We start from the raw sequence: 15,935 nt of genomic DNA, 5'->3' as shown, positions 1-15,935 counted from the left end.
CCAGCCTGGGCAAACAGCTCTCCAGACCCTATCTCGAAAAAAAACCCTTCATAAAAACAAGGGCCAGTGGAGGGGCTCAAGGTATAGGGCCTGAGTTCAAACTGCAGTACCGCAAAAAAAGAAAAAAAAAATCAGTCTTATTGACATGTAATCTACCTTCATAGACACATCTGCTATCACTTCCTTAACAACTTTGTACAGCACACACCCCAAGGTCACTAAGCTAACTTCTCAGTATTCTCACTTTGCTTTTAAGAATGCTGTCCCTTCTGACTGGAATGTCATTCCTGGAAAGCTTCTATTCATATTGCAAAACCCCAGGCAATAATTAGTCCTAACTTTTCTGTCCTTGTTCTGTACTCCATGTTTCTTGTTTACATAAATCATGGTCTCAAAATTATTCATCTATGAGCTGTCTTCTACTAGATTCAGAGCTTCATAGGGGCAGGACTGTGTCTTGCCATATTTGCATTCCCAGACACCAACATGACATCTGGAGTTTGAGGCCAGGTCACAGAGACAGACAGCAGTGGGCAGCATATCACCTGAATTTCACGTTGGTGCTCTCAGGAACAATCACCTCCTCACAGATCTTTTCCAATGCAGGCATCCAGCTGGTAGCCAGATGGCAGTTCTGTAGGACCACCCAGGTCCCTTCATTGATGGCAGTGTTGATCATTTTGGCAGCAATAGGGCCTTGGCCTTGGCCAAGGGAGATAGTCTGTGTTTTGGCACCTCCCATGCCAAGGTCATCTGCAAACTTCAGCAGGCCTAAGACCAGGAAGAAAAGGGGCTTTTGAAAAAGAATAGGCAAAAAAGACGATATTAACAGTAACAACACAAAAGGAGAGGTCACATTAAAATTTTGGATTCAGCTGGGCACTGGTGGCTCACACGTGTAATACTAGCTACTCAGGAGGCAGAGATCAGGAGGATCGTGGTTTGAAGCCAGCTTGAGCAAACAGTTTGGGAGACCCTATCTCAAAAACAAAACAACAACAAAAAAACCCTTCACAAAAAGGGCTAATGGAGTGGCTCAAGGTGTGGAGGGGTAAACCCTGAGCCCAAAGCCCACCACCACAAAAAAATTTGGATTCAGAAAGAAACTCATTGGCTTGTGTTAATTACAAAATAAACATCTGAGAAAGCCTTAGATATCTGGTAAGATGGCAAATGAAACTATAATCAACTCCTCTTTTGCTCTACTGCACAGACTTTTTTTTTTTTTTCTTTTTGAGATAGAGTCTATGCAGCCCAGGCTGACCTGGAACTCATGATCCTCCTCCCTCAGCCTCCCGAGTATTGAGATTATAGATGTATATAGCCACACCCAGCTATAGTGGTTTTGTCTACACCTCCAGCCTTTTCTACTTTAGGTTATTTTTCAGATATGCTCCCTCTTATTGTTATTATCATCATTATTATTATAATCATTATTATTGGTGGGACTGAGGCTTCATGCTTGCAAATCAAGTGTTCTGCCCCTTGAGCCACACCTCCAGTAAGTCTTGCTTTTTGCCCGGGCTGGCCTGGGACCGTGATCCTCCTACCTGTGCCTCCCATATAGCTGGAATCACAGGCATAAGGCACCACTCCCAGCTTGTTTGTTTGTTAAGATGGGGTCTTGCTAACATTTTGCCTGGCTGCACTCAAACCATGAGCCTTCTGATTTCTACCTCCCAGGTAGATGGGATTACAGTCATGAGCCAGTGCACGTGGCCTAGACATTGCTGACATAAAAAAAATTACATAGTGTGAGGATGTAGTTCAGTGCAGAGCACTCCCTGGCACCACAAAATTATATATATATATTTTTTTTTTGGGGGGGGAAGGAATTGCTAGGAAAGGGAAATTGCTAGGTGCCAAAACCAAAAAGACAATTCAAATTCAAAACTGGAGATATGGACAGAACCAAACAACCAGGAACCGAGGCCTTAGGAATTTAGTTTAGTAGGAAATATGGGCATTTTTACATTGCAACTACTAAGTCTCTTTTTCTCACATCTATCTACTCCAGGGGTAGCCAATCTTATTAGACTTTTGAATCCTTCCAGAGATATTTTTTGCATTGAAATAAATACACAAAACTATTAAACCTATGTGAATTGTAGAATACTACATTTGCATATTTCACTCATATTTCCTGTAGATCTTACATCAGTACAGACGGCCTTATTCTTTTACAGTTAGATAATATTTTGCTATTGGAAAATACCATATTTTATTTAACCAGTCTAAAGGATGGGGGTTTTTGTTTGTTTGTTGTTTTTTTAACCTGCACATCCATGTCCATTGAAGCCCTACTCAAAATAGCCAAGTCATGGAAACATCCTAAGTGCCCAAAAATGAATGAACAGACATTTTTAAAAAAGGGTCTCTCTCTCTCTCTCTCTCTTTCACATACATTCTCTCTCTCTCTCACACACACACACACATACACACAAACACACACACCCCAAAGAATTATTCAGACATAAAGAAGAACAAAATCATGTCATTTGCAGGAAAATGAAGAAGAGATTTGGACATATATATATAGACACAGAGGAAAGAGGGCTATCAACAAGCCAGAGAGAGATGCCTCAGATGAGACCAATCCTGTAACATCTTGATCTCAGGCTTCTAGCTTCCAGAACTATGGTTTCTAACCATCATCTGTGGTAGTTTGTTATGGCAGCCCTAGCAAACTAGTATGCTCTTTGAAAAGTAAACACATATAAAAAGAAACACATATAAAACCCAATAAAGAAGGAATATAAACTGTAACAAAATTCAGAATACTGTTTAAAAATGCATGAATTTGAAATAAAACTTTTAGAAGTGTAAATCATAACCATTTGAAGACAAAAACTCAAAGCAGTAATGAAAAGTGCATACTAGGTACAACCAAAAGAGATAGTAAGGTCTACAGTCAATGACAGTAAACAGTACCTCTATAAATGCATGGAACTGGATACCATCATCTTAAATGAAGTTAGCCAGGTTCAGAAAGTCAAAAGCCAGATGTTTTCTCTCATATGTAGAATATAGGCCCAATACAAATACAAGCATATTATGTATACAAACAAATATATCCAGCACATGTATCTAAAAGAGGTACTGATAAAAGAGGCCAAGGGAGGAGGAAAAGGAAAGAAAGATAGTGAATAATGATGAAGTACATCATATCTGTGTAGGAACAAACACAAGGAAACACTGAAAACTTCTACACAACACAGAATGGGGGAAAGGGACAAGGAAGTACAGTGGAGGGGGCTTACGTTGACTTAAGTACAATGCAAGTATAGGTATAATACTAAGGCAAAAATCCCACTGCACAATGAACCTAAACAATGAAGGACAAGAATGAAAAACAGGTCACACTAAGGGGATGGCACTAACAAGAAGGAGAAGGTAAAAGAAGGAAATAAAGATGGTGAATATGGGGGATGTGCTTTCTATACAAGAATGAATATAGAATTTTCAAACTTTTGAAATCACCATAAGAAGAAAAGTAAGGTAGAAAGGAGAAAAATGAAGGGGATGTACTAATTCAGGATATAATACATATATACATGGAAATGTCATAATGAAACTCCCTGTAGAGATATCTTAAACAAACAAAAATCCCTTTTTTAAAAAAATGGAGATAGTAAGACCAAGCAGTTCCTGTCTGGGGATTGGTACCAGTGTGTGTGGGGATATAAGGAAGGGTGCAGGAGGATGAATTCGGTGGAAATATTGTGTACTCATATATGAAAATGGAAAAATGAGACCTTTTGAAACTAATCTAAGAATGAGAAGGGGGGAGACAAAAGAGAATGATTGAGGGGATGAATTTAACAAAGATACATCATAAGTACTTTTGTAAATGTCACAATGAACCCTCAGTACAATAATATGATAATAAAAATTAATTTAAAGAAAAAAAGAGCACCTCTAGCATGCACACTGTGGCTCCCACATACATTATTTGCTGAAAGAGCTAGGGTTTCTTCAAAAATTATTTCCAGAGCCAGGCATGGTGGCACATGCCTATAATCCTAGAATTTAGGAGGCTGAGGCAGGAGGATCATGAGTTCAAGGCCAGCCTGGGCTGTCTCAAAAAAAAAACCTGTTTTCAGGTCTGGAGCAAAGAATGTACAAGAGAAGCCTGAATACATGGTGATTCTGGAAGGTAAGGAAGAGATGTAAAAAGTACACAGGCACACAGGCATGAAGGTGCTTCCCCAGTCTCAGATTGAACACTGCCACTTGTGAAATACCTCGTATGTTATACTCTGCGTATTCACAAGGATACAAAAACATCTTAGTGTTTCACTGTTCACTTTGAAGGTTAATAAGGCATCAACTCAATACTGAGGGCTTGTAAATAAAGGGGAAGTATCAAGCATCTATTCTGCATGTGCTATTTGAACTATATTCAGAGTAAATCAAAGAATTCACAAAGGAAAATTATTCTCTATAGAAAAGTTTCAGCTAATGAATTCAGCAGGAAGGACAGAAATAAAACATCATCATTTTGTAGCCCCTAATGAAACAATGGATGCTGGTAATGATTTTCAAACTCTGCTAAAGACATTAAAGTCAGTGTTTCCCAATATTGACTATACAATAGAATTACTTAAAAAGGTTTATAAAACAGGATTTCACCCTAAAGACTGTAATTTAATTAAGTCCACCGTGGACTAATTTTTCTTAAAGCTCTCTGTGTAACTCCAACATGCAACCAATATTGAGAGTCATCACATTAGGTGAAAAGCTGATGGGAAACTCTGTAAGGGGTGGGTACGGATACTGGCTCATCTGACAATGCCTGATCCCACATATCAATCCTAATCAGAAAAGGGAAGACAACCAGACAGCATGTATCTCCTGATGTGAGACAGTAGGAGGGACACAATACCTAGGAAGTTTCCTGTAAAATCATCCACGCTGGATCTCACCAGGTTTCTGGAGCAGAGAGACAGGAAGGAATAAGCTAAATCCAGCATAAGTTGCAACCAGCGCATCCTCTACCACTGTGGCATCATCCTACCAGATTCACATGTCAATATCAGCACCATCAGATCATATTCACATGTCAATATCAGCACCATCAGATCATATTCAGACCTTTCCCTCATTTCTCTGCTTTACTTTTCCTGGCTTTCTCCTAGTTCTTCTTTTATATATTTGCCACATAAAGAATATAGGGCAAAAAGCAAAGGTGCAAAAGCAAAAGAAAAGGGTCATGTGCTGCTCCTTGACAAGATCATTTGGTGCTTATACGAACCTGGAGCCAGTTCATTTCAGCCTCCTCCTCTGTCTTCCTTCTAGAGACAGGGGTGCTGGCTCTCTCTCTGGTGAGAGTGCATGCCAAACTCCTCCTCAGCTTTTATAGGAGATATCAATCTCCTCACTTGCATTTCTTTTACTCTGTTTTCATTCAGCAACAGAGAAAACTAAAGCATCAAAGTCCTCAACAGAACAGAAAACTATTTTTGTCAATAAGTCATAATCTGTCTATAATCACAAATTATTCTCTGGAAAGATACACAGAGCTAGTAAAAGGGGTTACCTCTGGGTAGATAAGGAGGAAGCAGTACCTTATACTTCATACCAGACTTCCTCAACCTTTGCATGATTGACATTCTAGACCAGGTCATCTTTAGTTGTGAGGAACCTCCCTATGCACTGTGGGGTGTTGAGCGCATCCTTGTATCTAGCAGCAACCACTTGTAACAATAAAGATGTCTTCATGGGATATACCAAATACCCCTCTAGGAAGGCAACATCCCCCCCTTGATGAGCCTTGCTTGATTTAAAAAATAAAAAAAAAGAAAAACAGATGCACTGTTATTCTTCAATAAATCTTTTTTTGTGGTACTGGGGTTTGAACTCAGCCTTGCACTTGCTAGGCAAGAGCTCTACCATTTGAGCCACTCCCCTAGCCCTCAATTTTTTTTTAAATTAAAGAAGAAGTAGAGCAAATGGTTTAAGTCAAAGATGATATAAACTATCAGCTAGCAGGCTGAGTCTAGCCTTGTGTTTAATCTTTTTTAGGGAAAAAAAACTGAGCTGTCAAGATTTAAAAACAGATGATTTCTTCCTTTCTGGTTTATCTTGAAAAATCAGATGATCTGCTGGTGTTAGTTTGACATTCCCAGATGGCACAGTTTGTGGGTTCTGAGTAGTAGCTGTCCTCTTTAGGTGGGAAATGAAGTCTTCACTTGCTTTAGACCCACTTCAGCTTTCAACCTCTTGGCCTTGAACTGGGTGTGACTGTGCACACCTGTAATTCTAGAACTGGGAGGCAGAGGTAGGAGAATAGCAAGTTGGAGGTCACCTGGGCTACAGAGCAAGACCCTGACTCAAAAAACAAAAAAAAGATCAAAATTTCTTGACCTTCAAAGTTAGCTGAGTCTGAGATCCTTGCTATAAAGAACCTGCTACTGTCACCCATTCCAATATTCTGGTCTTTTGATGTTCTTCATAATGTATCTTGTCCTTACCTGCCATTGGGTCTGCGCCTGGAGACAACACAAAAATCAATGGTGCACAACAGCTGGAATCATTGTAGGATCCCTGGAGATCAAAGGTGGGGGCTTCGATGTATACCTTTCCCATGTGTTCAGTTATGAACTCCCGAATAGCTGGGATTATCTTGTCAGGCCGCAAACATCGGAGGATCACCATCCTCTCCAATCCTTCAAGGAACTTCCAGTTTCCAGGGAATGTTTCTTCATGGGGCCAAACTGAATCATAGATCTGCTTCCATTCTTTGGCATTTTGTTCCAAATGTTCCATAAGGCCTTTCAGTTTTGGTAAGGAGGATGCACGAACCACCTCTGCCCAGGCTTTCTCAGACAACCATTCAGGAGCCGGGTTAGGAAAGGGGTTATCCAGGGCAATGCCTCCAGTTAGAAGGAAATACCAAATTTCCTCATTAATTTCCTTTTTCTCTTTCAAGATGCCGATGGTCAGGAGAAGGGAGAAGAGCAACTTGTCCTTCTCAAACAGAGAGCGGCACACATTGCTGTAGATGCTCAGGGTAAAATGGTCAATGATGTACTTGATGCGCACATCCAGCGCTTCGCTCTTTGTGCTGCGGGCCAGGGAATGCACGTAGAGGTTGATGAACCATGTCAGGGAGTACTGGTACATAGGTTCGATATTGGCCAGGTCAGAGATACAGAAGAAGATGGTGGCAGAGTGCACGGCCACTGGCTTGTAGCCCATCCGAGTCTCATCGATCTGCATTTCTGTCATTGAAGCTGTTTCCTGTTTCTCAGAGATTTCTTCTGATAGCACTTTGGAGGAGGATAAAACTTCGATGGCAGTTTCATCCTCAAGGATGTTGCCCTCAGACAGGGAAAGAACCTCCAAAATCTTATCTTCAATTTCCTTTAGCTGCTTCTTGTTCTGGGCACTTTCCACAATCAACTTGTTCTTTTTCTCTTCCAGTTCCGGCTTCTCCTTAGCAGCTACAATGCCAAGGAGTTGATCTTGGAGACCCAAAGGGGTGATCATGAAGTTGAGGAGACAGACTTTCACGGCAACTTCAGGGAGGTAGTGTGGGTTCCTAAAACGTGTGGTAATGTATAACTTAAAATCCCTGGAATATTCGATGATATTCTCACCCAGCCTCATGTACTCAACCCCTTGTTGCTTGAATGTTGCCTTAAGCAAGATGGGTTCAATGAAGGCATCCAGCTCTTCTCCAATGTTTTCCAGTAAGACAGGGGTGCCAAACTGCAGGGCATTTTCCAGCGTCCTCACATAGTTGGTATCAGAGAACTTGATGATGGACAGTTTATTCGCTTTCTCCATGTTCTTGATCCACTTATTGGCCTGCCCCTGAGGGTCAATCATTAGAGGCCAGCGTCTAGAATTGGACACAATGATGCCATTATCAATGGAGAAGGAGTCAATGGGAAGCCCCGCAATCTGCCAGGCACGGATTTTTACAGGATCCCCTAATGTGTTGCTGAGGCTGAAGTCAATGGAGCCAGGGATGACCTTGTCCTTACAGTGTTCCAACCACTCCTTTTGGCATTCAACCCGATAATCCACTGTGAAGGCACCCAGATAAGCCACAGTCCCAGAGGACACCAACACATCCCCTGTCAGATTTGTATATCGGATCCCCAGCTGCCGGGCAGCTTCGGTCCACCTGTCCTTCTCTCCCCCAAGACCACTGATCAGTTTCTCTGCCCTGATCAGTTTTTGGGAGCAGATCTCAATGTTTTCCTCCAACATCTTTTTCTTGTTATTCATCTCTTCAAAATCATCATTTAAGGCCTGGAGTCGGTCTTCCACCAGCTTCAACTCTGCTCGTTTCTGGTTCAGCTTTTGCATCTGTATGTCCAGTTTCCCTTCGGCCTCCTTCAGTCGCTCTCGTTTTGGAGCCACGACCTTGGCCACTCGATCATACACCTCCATGGCTCTCACCCACTTGCACAGACCCTCACAGGCTGAGGACACGTTTTTAATGACAGCTGGCTGGAACTCGGGATGATCGATAAACCTTTCCCGGATCCGCTTCATGATCACTGGGGGAATGTTGTCTTTGTCATATGTCTTAAGACTCTCCAAGAACTTTAGATCTCCAAGAATCTTTCTTGACACTCCCCAAAAATCTTCTATCATCTTGCCTGTTTGGTACAAGAAACAGAGAGAGGCTGTATTAAGACATTTTGGTTGAGATCTAAAATTCTGCCATGGCAGTTTGGATTTTGGGGGGAAAAAACCAAGCTTCTTACTGTGGTCTAGGAGGTCTAGCTGATCTCATCCACTTCATCTCTGCTTTGCTCCCTGGGCTTTGGTCCTGAAAGACCTTTCTTGAATCCCTCCATGAATTCCTTCTCTACCAAGAGTCTTTACCTATGCTATAAGCAGCATCTAGCTGACTTCAGACCTTACTTTATTTATTTTTTATTTAATTTATAGACAGGATCTTGCTATATAGCCCAGGTGGGCCTGGAACCTCCAATACTCCTACCTCAACCTCCCCAGTGCTGGGATTACAGGAGTGTCCATTATGCCCAGCTGTCCTTACTTTAAAAGCCACCTCCACTGAGACATTTCCCTAGACTTCTCTTCCAAGGAGGGTGGTCCCTTCCCTTCCCTTTGCCATAATTTTCTTTCATCTTGCCTGATAACAACCCTGTTCCCTTAATAGCATTAATTGTTATCTGTCACTTTTTGTTTACTTTCTATCATCTACATCTCTCCCAAAACTGTAAGCTCCCCCATGATTCTAGAAGCACTGGACAGCTAATCCTTGCTCAGGTCAACTTATTATGCCCCAGCAGTTTCCCTAAAGGATTCTCTTGGAAAGTTCACTCCTTGCTTGGTTATTCCTGTTCATCTTTGCATCTTCTTCATGTGCTTGTTGGTCCGAAACTGCCAGACAAGAGGGAATGCTAAGTGAGGGGAGCCAGGAGTCAGAGGATCCCATGTGAGGGATCAGAGATTTCTAACATTTCAGAAGGAATGAAGGATAGCAGAGCTCTTGCCAAAATAGGAGGACTCAAAAGGGAGACGATCACACTGGAGGTGGTTTCAAAGTCCTTGTTTAGTTCTAAGGCACTGCTCTTAATAAAAGGCACTACATCAAATTACACCTGAACCCTCTTTTTAAAAATTTTTTTCAGTCTTTCTATGTAGCATATGCTGGTTTCAAACATGTATACTTCTGCCTCAGTCTCCTGAGTGCTAGGATTATAGGTATGTACTACCAGGCCTGGCCCTCAAATTCACAGTTTTAATTTTTATTTATTTATTTATTTGTAGTAGTGGGATTTAAACTCAGGACTTTGTGCTTGCTAGGCAGGCGCTGTGCCACTTGGGCCCTGTCTCCAGCCCTTCAGATTCACATTTTAAGGAGAATGAAAAAGCATTTTACCTATGAATGGTTCTAGGCTTAATTGTATAAAGAGTTTTCCTCTGTCCCTCCACTATTCCTTTCTTCCCACTTTTAAGTCTCTGTATCTCGCTGTACCTCTAGTTTCTGTCTCTGCCAGTGTTTTAGTTTTGATGAAACTGAGGCAAGAACTCAGAGCTTTGTGCTCACAAAGCAGGTGTTCTAGCATCTGAGCCACTCCTTTAGTCCATTTTGCTCTGGTTATTTTGGAGATGAGGGTCTCATGAACTATTTGCCCACACTGGCCTTGAACCATGATCCCATGATCTTCCTAATCTCAACCTCCCAAGTAACGAGGATTACAGTTAAGAGCCACCAGCCAGAAAATTTCCAGTTTTTACTTTTCCCCCATCTCAACTCACCTCCCTTTCCTCCATGCGCATGTGTATATGTGTGTGTGTGTGTGTGTGTGTGTGTGTGTGTGTGTGTGTGTGTGTGTGTGTATCTGTCTTCCTGTCTCTCTTATTTTGGGGATCTCTTTTCTTCCAATTGCTCTCTGTGTCTCTGTGACCCCACATGTTTCTCTATCTTCATTTCTTTCTCAATCTCAGCATTTTTATGTTTTTGTCTCAGTTTCTCTGTTTCCTTGTTTCTCTGTTCCTATGTCTCTCTCCTGCCTATGCAGTTCATTGTGTGTGTGTCTTTCATTCACCTCTTTCTGTTTCCCTACCTCCATCTTTCTCCTTCCTATGTGTGTGTGTGTGTGTGTCTGTCTGTCTGTCTGTCTATATGCAATGTGCCCATCTAGGTGTCTAGGTCTCTGTATTTATGTCTCACTCTGTCTCTTTGTTTCATTCTTTCTTTCTGTGGCTGCCTCTTTTTCTCTTCTCTGTATGTGTCTCTGTCTCTTGTTCTATCTCTATCTCTTTTGTATAGGCACACGTGTGTGTTTGCCCACACCAGGCCTTTTGTCTGCATGACCTTCAGTTTTGCAATAACTTGCAGACTGGGGCCTTGACCAAGTTCACCTCCACCCACAGATACCTGCATTTTCCCAAGTGATAGAAAGGTGAGAGGCTGGTTGAGAAGCACCAGGAAGATCTTTGAGTGCACAGGCACATTATGCACCTTTCTAAATTCCTCCATAATTCAGCAATCCTGCCTGGTACCTAAAATAGGGAGGCCTGTGATGAGGGTGATTACCGGAGCCGCTGGGATCTGGTTTTCTCTCTGGCTTCAGCCCCTTCATAACACAGATGCTCTCCATGACAAGTTTGACAGGGCCTGGTGGGTTCTGCATCGCCTTCACAAGTGAGATGTCAGCTGGGTTTAGGGTGTCTAGTGCAGCAAGTGCGGCCTCAAGTGCTGGCATGGCCTCAGCCAGGTCCCCCTCACATTCAGTCTGGGAAGCACAAGGACAAAAGGGATAAGATGTTGGATGAGGTAGAGCTCTGCCCCTGGAGGAAGCAGAGAAGGTGAGAAGAGTCTCGTTGTGCCTGGAGGGGCCTCCCCAGAGTCCGTACCTAAGGGAAGATCTGATCATTGATGGCAGAAGAAACACTCAGTATTTGCATGTCCTGGACATTTGAGCACTCATCTTGTTGGCAACTTTTTGAAAATTAAGCATTGCTGAACTCATGGTTATGTATTACTGAATTCAGGGTAATTAGCATTCCCAGCTCTTCAAACATTCATTGTTCGTATGTGTTGGGAAACTTAACTCTTCCGGTTATTTTGAAATATACAAAAAACTGATGTAGACTATGGATACCTTTCTATGCTACAGAGCACTGGAATTAATTCTTCCTTTCTGACTATATTTTGGTAACTGTTATCTAATTCCTTAAAAAGTAAAAGTTAAAAAAGGAAAGAAAACCCTACCTGAATATTCAAATTGAACATATCCAGAATCCCTATTGATACTGTTATTTTGTTAACGGCCACTATTCTATTAGTCAGAATTGAAACCTGTATAGCTAATTTGCATCCCTTTCTCTTATTTCCTTATTAATAAACCCTACAATTCTGACTCTGAAAAAATTAAGTGTTTATTTTTTAACAAATTCCCAAGAAATATAAAGTGGGTGACTTCCCATCCATTGATCAGGGGTGGGTTGAGAGATGAGTAAAGGATAAGATGACAAATGGGAAGAGTTGGTAAGGGCAAGTTGAGGACAAAAATAAAACATGAGTGGTGGGAGAAGGTTGGAGATGGAGCAAGGGTCTGGAACATATATCTTCTCAAAGATGGGACTGTGGTGGAATGAGTGACAGGGTAAAGCTTAGAGATAGTGTAGAATTTCAGAAAAGGTAAGGCTGGGAATGGGGATAGAGATTAAAGCTGGGTAAGGAGTTGGGAATAAGATTGAGACAGTATATGTTTTATCATCTATTTGTTAAACACAAAATTAATACAATGGAATATCATCTAGCCATTGAAAAAATGAAGTTCTGATACCTACTATAACATGGGTAAACCTGGTAAACACCATGCTAAGTGAAAGAAGCCAGACACAAAAGGCCATCTATTATAGGGTCCCATTTTTACAAAATGTGCAGAATGGGCAAGTCCATAAAGGCAGAAGGTAGCTCAGTGATTGTCTGAGGTTGGAAGAGGAGAGAATGGGGAGTGACTGCTAATGGGTGATGAAAATGTTCTAGAATTAGTAGTGATGGTTGGACAATTTTATGAATGTACTAAAAACCATTATCAAATATCACCACCCCCCCAAAAAGCCCCAAGAGATAAAATGAATTAGCCAAAGTCACACAGCTAGTTAGTTATGGAGCCAGACTCCTAGATCTCTACTCTGTGAATTCTGTTAGTTCTCTAAGTCCAGGGAGTGATCTCATAGCCATGGTTGAAGTGAAATTTCACAAAAGAATGTCAATTCTTGGTTTGTTTGTTTGAGACAGAGTCTCAAACAGTTAGCCTTGAATTTTTGATCCTCCTGCCTCTGGATCCAGAATGCTAGGATTAAAGGTGTAGACCACCACTCCCAGCTGAGAATGCCAATCAATTCTTAGACAACTTAAAGCAGCATGTGTTGAGGTTTTATATCCCATAGGTTTACTATGATAGGCAAACAAAGCAAAGGTTGTTGTACCTGTTTACAAACCTATGTGTATGTGCATACATATACATGCATATGTGTGCGTTGTGGATTATTTTAGGTTTTCTGCTTTTCTTATAAACTTAAAGCAATGTTTTATTTAGCTTCATCATATAAAATCTCTACCCCACCCATGAGACACATCAGATGTTCCCATCAAAATGGAATGTCCTTCTTTGAGCAGTGATAATGGATTAGTTCCAGGGACAACTCAGAAAGAGCCTCCTACTAACTTCATTTTTTTTTTCTGATGAGAAATTAGTGGTGCTATTAATGAATGTGCTTTTAATATTATATAAGAAATTATGAAAATATTTGAGAGATCTGTATAACTCAGTAAACCAATACACTTTAAATTGGGGGAAAAAAAAAGGAAAAGAAGGTGCCAAATCAGCACACCTTTGTATCTTTGGCAGCTTTCAACTCTCCCAGATGCCCAAGGCTTCATAGTGTCAACAGTTTCATGCTACTTTCTTAAAATATGGCAAACAACTCATGACTCACATCTCTTTGTGCCTCCCTATGGCCTGGTAACTCTGCTCCTTTTCCCAGGGACAAAGCTTGGCTTTCTGCTCTGTCTTGGAGCAAGCTGGTTTGTCAAGTGACTTAAAAAGGCTTCTCATCATGACATAATCTGTAATGGTGATTCTCAGTGTTGGATGTGCATCAGAGTCACTGAGAAGCATTTACAACACCTCATAGTCAGGCCCCAGGTCTGGAGATTCTGATTCTCTCAGTCTGGGTGGGGTCTGCGTGTCAGCATTTTTAAAATTCCAAAAGTAATTCTGACATGGCTCTGCTGAGAAACTCCACTTTACACTACTGGAACACTGAAAACCAAGGGCAAGAGAAGGCAGACCTCACCCCACATAAGGGAGTGGTCACTTGATGAGTGATGTACCTCTCAATATGGTCATTGAGATGATTACATGACATTTTGGAAAAAAATAAATGTGATAAGATAATAAGTGAAAAAAAAGTCTGGTGAAAATAAAAATTACTTTATAATTACAATAACATAAAACTATCCCTGTGGACAGGAATAAGGAGACTTATAATTAAAGTTGAATCTTAAAAAGGTACTAAAATTGAGTTCTTAAAAATTATTTCCTATGCATTGTTATGACACACATTCCTGTGATTAAAACCTTATAATAAAAATGGCTGCTGTGTGTTAGCAATGCAAGGAATACCAGGGTTGTTAGAGAGACATAGAATACAGTGTGCACTGATGAAATGTGATCAAATCTTTAGTAGTTCTGGAAGATATGTCCTCATTACATGGGAAAAAAGTGATTCATTAGTCTGAGAAGAACTGACCACTTTAAGCAAACTACTGTACTTATGAAACAAATGTTTGGGACACATCTCTGTCTCCTCCGATCTCCTAACCCTCCCAGTAGGAATTCCACTTAAACTATTGAGTCCCTATACTGTACATTAGGCACTGTACTGTATACTCTTCATGCTATGTCATTTCTAGGGTTTAAGAAGAGTAGAGAAACTTAGAAATTCTTGCATGGAGCAGGATTGCATCCCTGAAAACTTTAGGAAGGGATTCTGGTCCACACACACAAAAAAATTTCAGAGCAAACAGGTTTCTTCCTTCTCCTTGGATAGCTTCTTCTACTTCCTGACTCATCTCCAGGATGTCACACCCAGCACTTGGGATGGGGTAGCACAGCATTTCAGTCCTTACCACTGAAACCTGAAGTGGCAGTTTATTTCTCTCGGGTCATTTCCCTATAAACCTTGTGTCGGCATTCACTTCCCTTCTGTTCCAGGAAGTTGCTGTTTTCCCCTGATACTACGGAGCAGAATCCTTGCTGTGATGTTCCCCTGCCTGATAGTCTCCACACCTGGTGAGAAGCTGGCCTTTTATCACACTTGATAGATTGCAAAGAACAGTTTTGGAAAACAGCTAACATGGACCTCAAGCTCTGATATAGGCTACAAGTTTCTCATGTTTTTCTCTTAGTATTCCTGTGTTATTGATGAGGACACTGAGGTAATGAAGGAGCAGAGTAAACATTCAGCCCTAACTGCCTGGTTCTAGTACAGAATCCTGAAAGAGTTGCAAATTCTTGTGTCTTCAGGGGCCTGCCCAAAGATACGAATGTGGGAAGTGGGCTGGCTGGGGCTTTGGTGAGCCGGAACATATGAGGGGCAGCATCTGTACTGGGTATTGAACCCAGGGCTTTGAGCATGCTAGGCAAGCAGTTTACTGCTTGAGGCATGCACACAGCCCTTTTGTTTATAGCTTGTTTTTTGAAATATGGTCTGAGAGACTTTTGCCCAGGGGGAAAACTTTGCCCAGGCTGGCCTTAAACTTGCAATCCTCCACCTCCCAAATAGCTGGAATTACAGATGTGCACCACCACACCCGATATGGAATACCTACTTATTTTTTTAAAAGGAAAATTTTCAAATTTAGAATTTTTATTGGAAAATCTCCTGATTTTTAAAAGTTGATAACTCTTCTGATTTAAAATAAGACATTTCTGGGCACAGTGGTGTGCACCTATAATTCCAGCAAGACCCTGTCTCAAAATAAACAAATAAAGTAAAATAAAATATTATGTATATCAGAGTGCACATGTGGTCCCTGGCTGCCAGTTTTCAACTTTTGGAACAATGGTCAAATGCCAGGGCTCTGAAGTCAAAGAGCTCTGGGTTTGAATGCAGATTCTGCCTCTTGGCAGTTGAGAAAAATCTCATGTCCTGGTTTCATCATCCAAAAGCTGGAAATGATGCTGTTTGCTCTGTAGAGCTGTTAGGATGATTAAAGGCAATGTGACTCTCCATGAGGGAAAGTCTTCTGTCTATCTTGTTCACTCCTATCTTCACAGTGCTTAAAAACATGCCAGCCCATAGCAGGCATTCAATAAATATTTGTTAAATCTGAAAGTAAGTAGCTATTATTATCATTGTGCCACAGAACAGCAAATTACCCACCAGAATATGGTTCTGGCACCTGGCAGTCACTATCTTTTATG

General features: G+C 41.2%; 1 protein-coding gene across 2 annotated transcripts in view; it reads right to left on the bottom strand.

The window, feature by feature from the left end:
• The window catches only part of Dnah3 (dynein axonemal heavy chain 3), a 201,749-nt gene that overhangs the window by 19,742 nt on the left and 166,072 nt on the right, over positions 1-15,935 (bottom strand). For both annotated transcript variants that reach the window (XM_074059600.1, XM_074059601.1), the window contains exons 51-53: positions 11,030-11,228; positions 6,474-8,615; positions 546-771 (exon numbers count right to left, since the gene is read on the bottom strand). In XM_074059600.1, coding sequence (XP_073915701.1) covers positions 546-771; positions 6,474-8,615; positions 11,030-11,228 — 2,567 coding nt within the window. The remainder of the gene's footprint in view (positions 1-545; positions 772-6,473; positions 8,616-11,029; positions 11,229-15,935) is intronic.

The sequence above is a fragment of the Castor canadensis genome, chromosome 17, assembly GCF_047511655.1.
Source record: "Castor canadensis chromosome 17, mCasCan1.hap1v2, whole genome shotgun sequence".
NCBI classification, from domain to species: Eukaryota; Metazoa; Chordata; class Mammalia; order Rodentia; family Castoridae; genus Castor; species Castor canadensis.
Note: the sequence above shows the minus strand (reverse complement) of the source record. Positions and strands in the feature narration are given on the sequence as shown.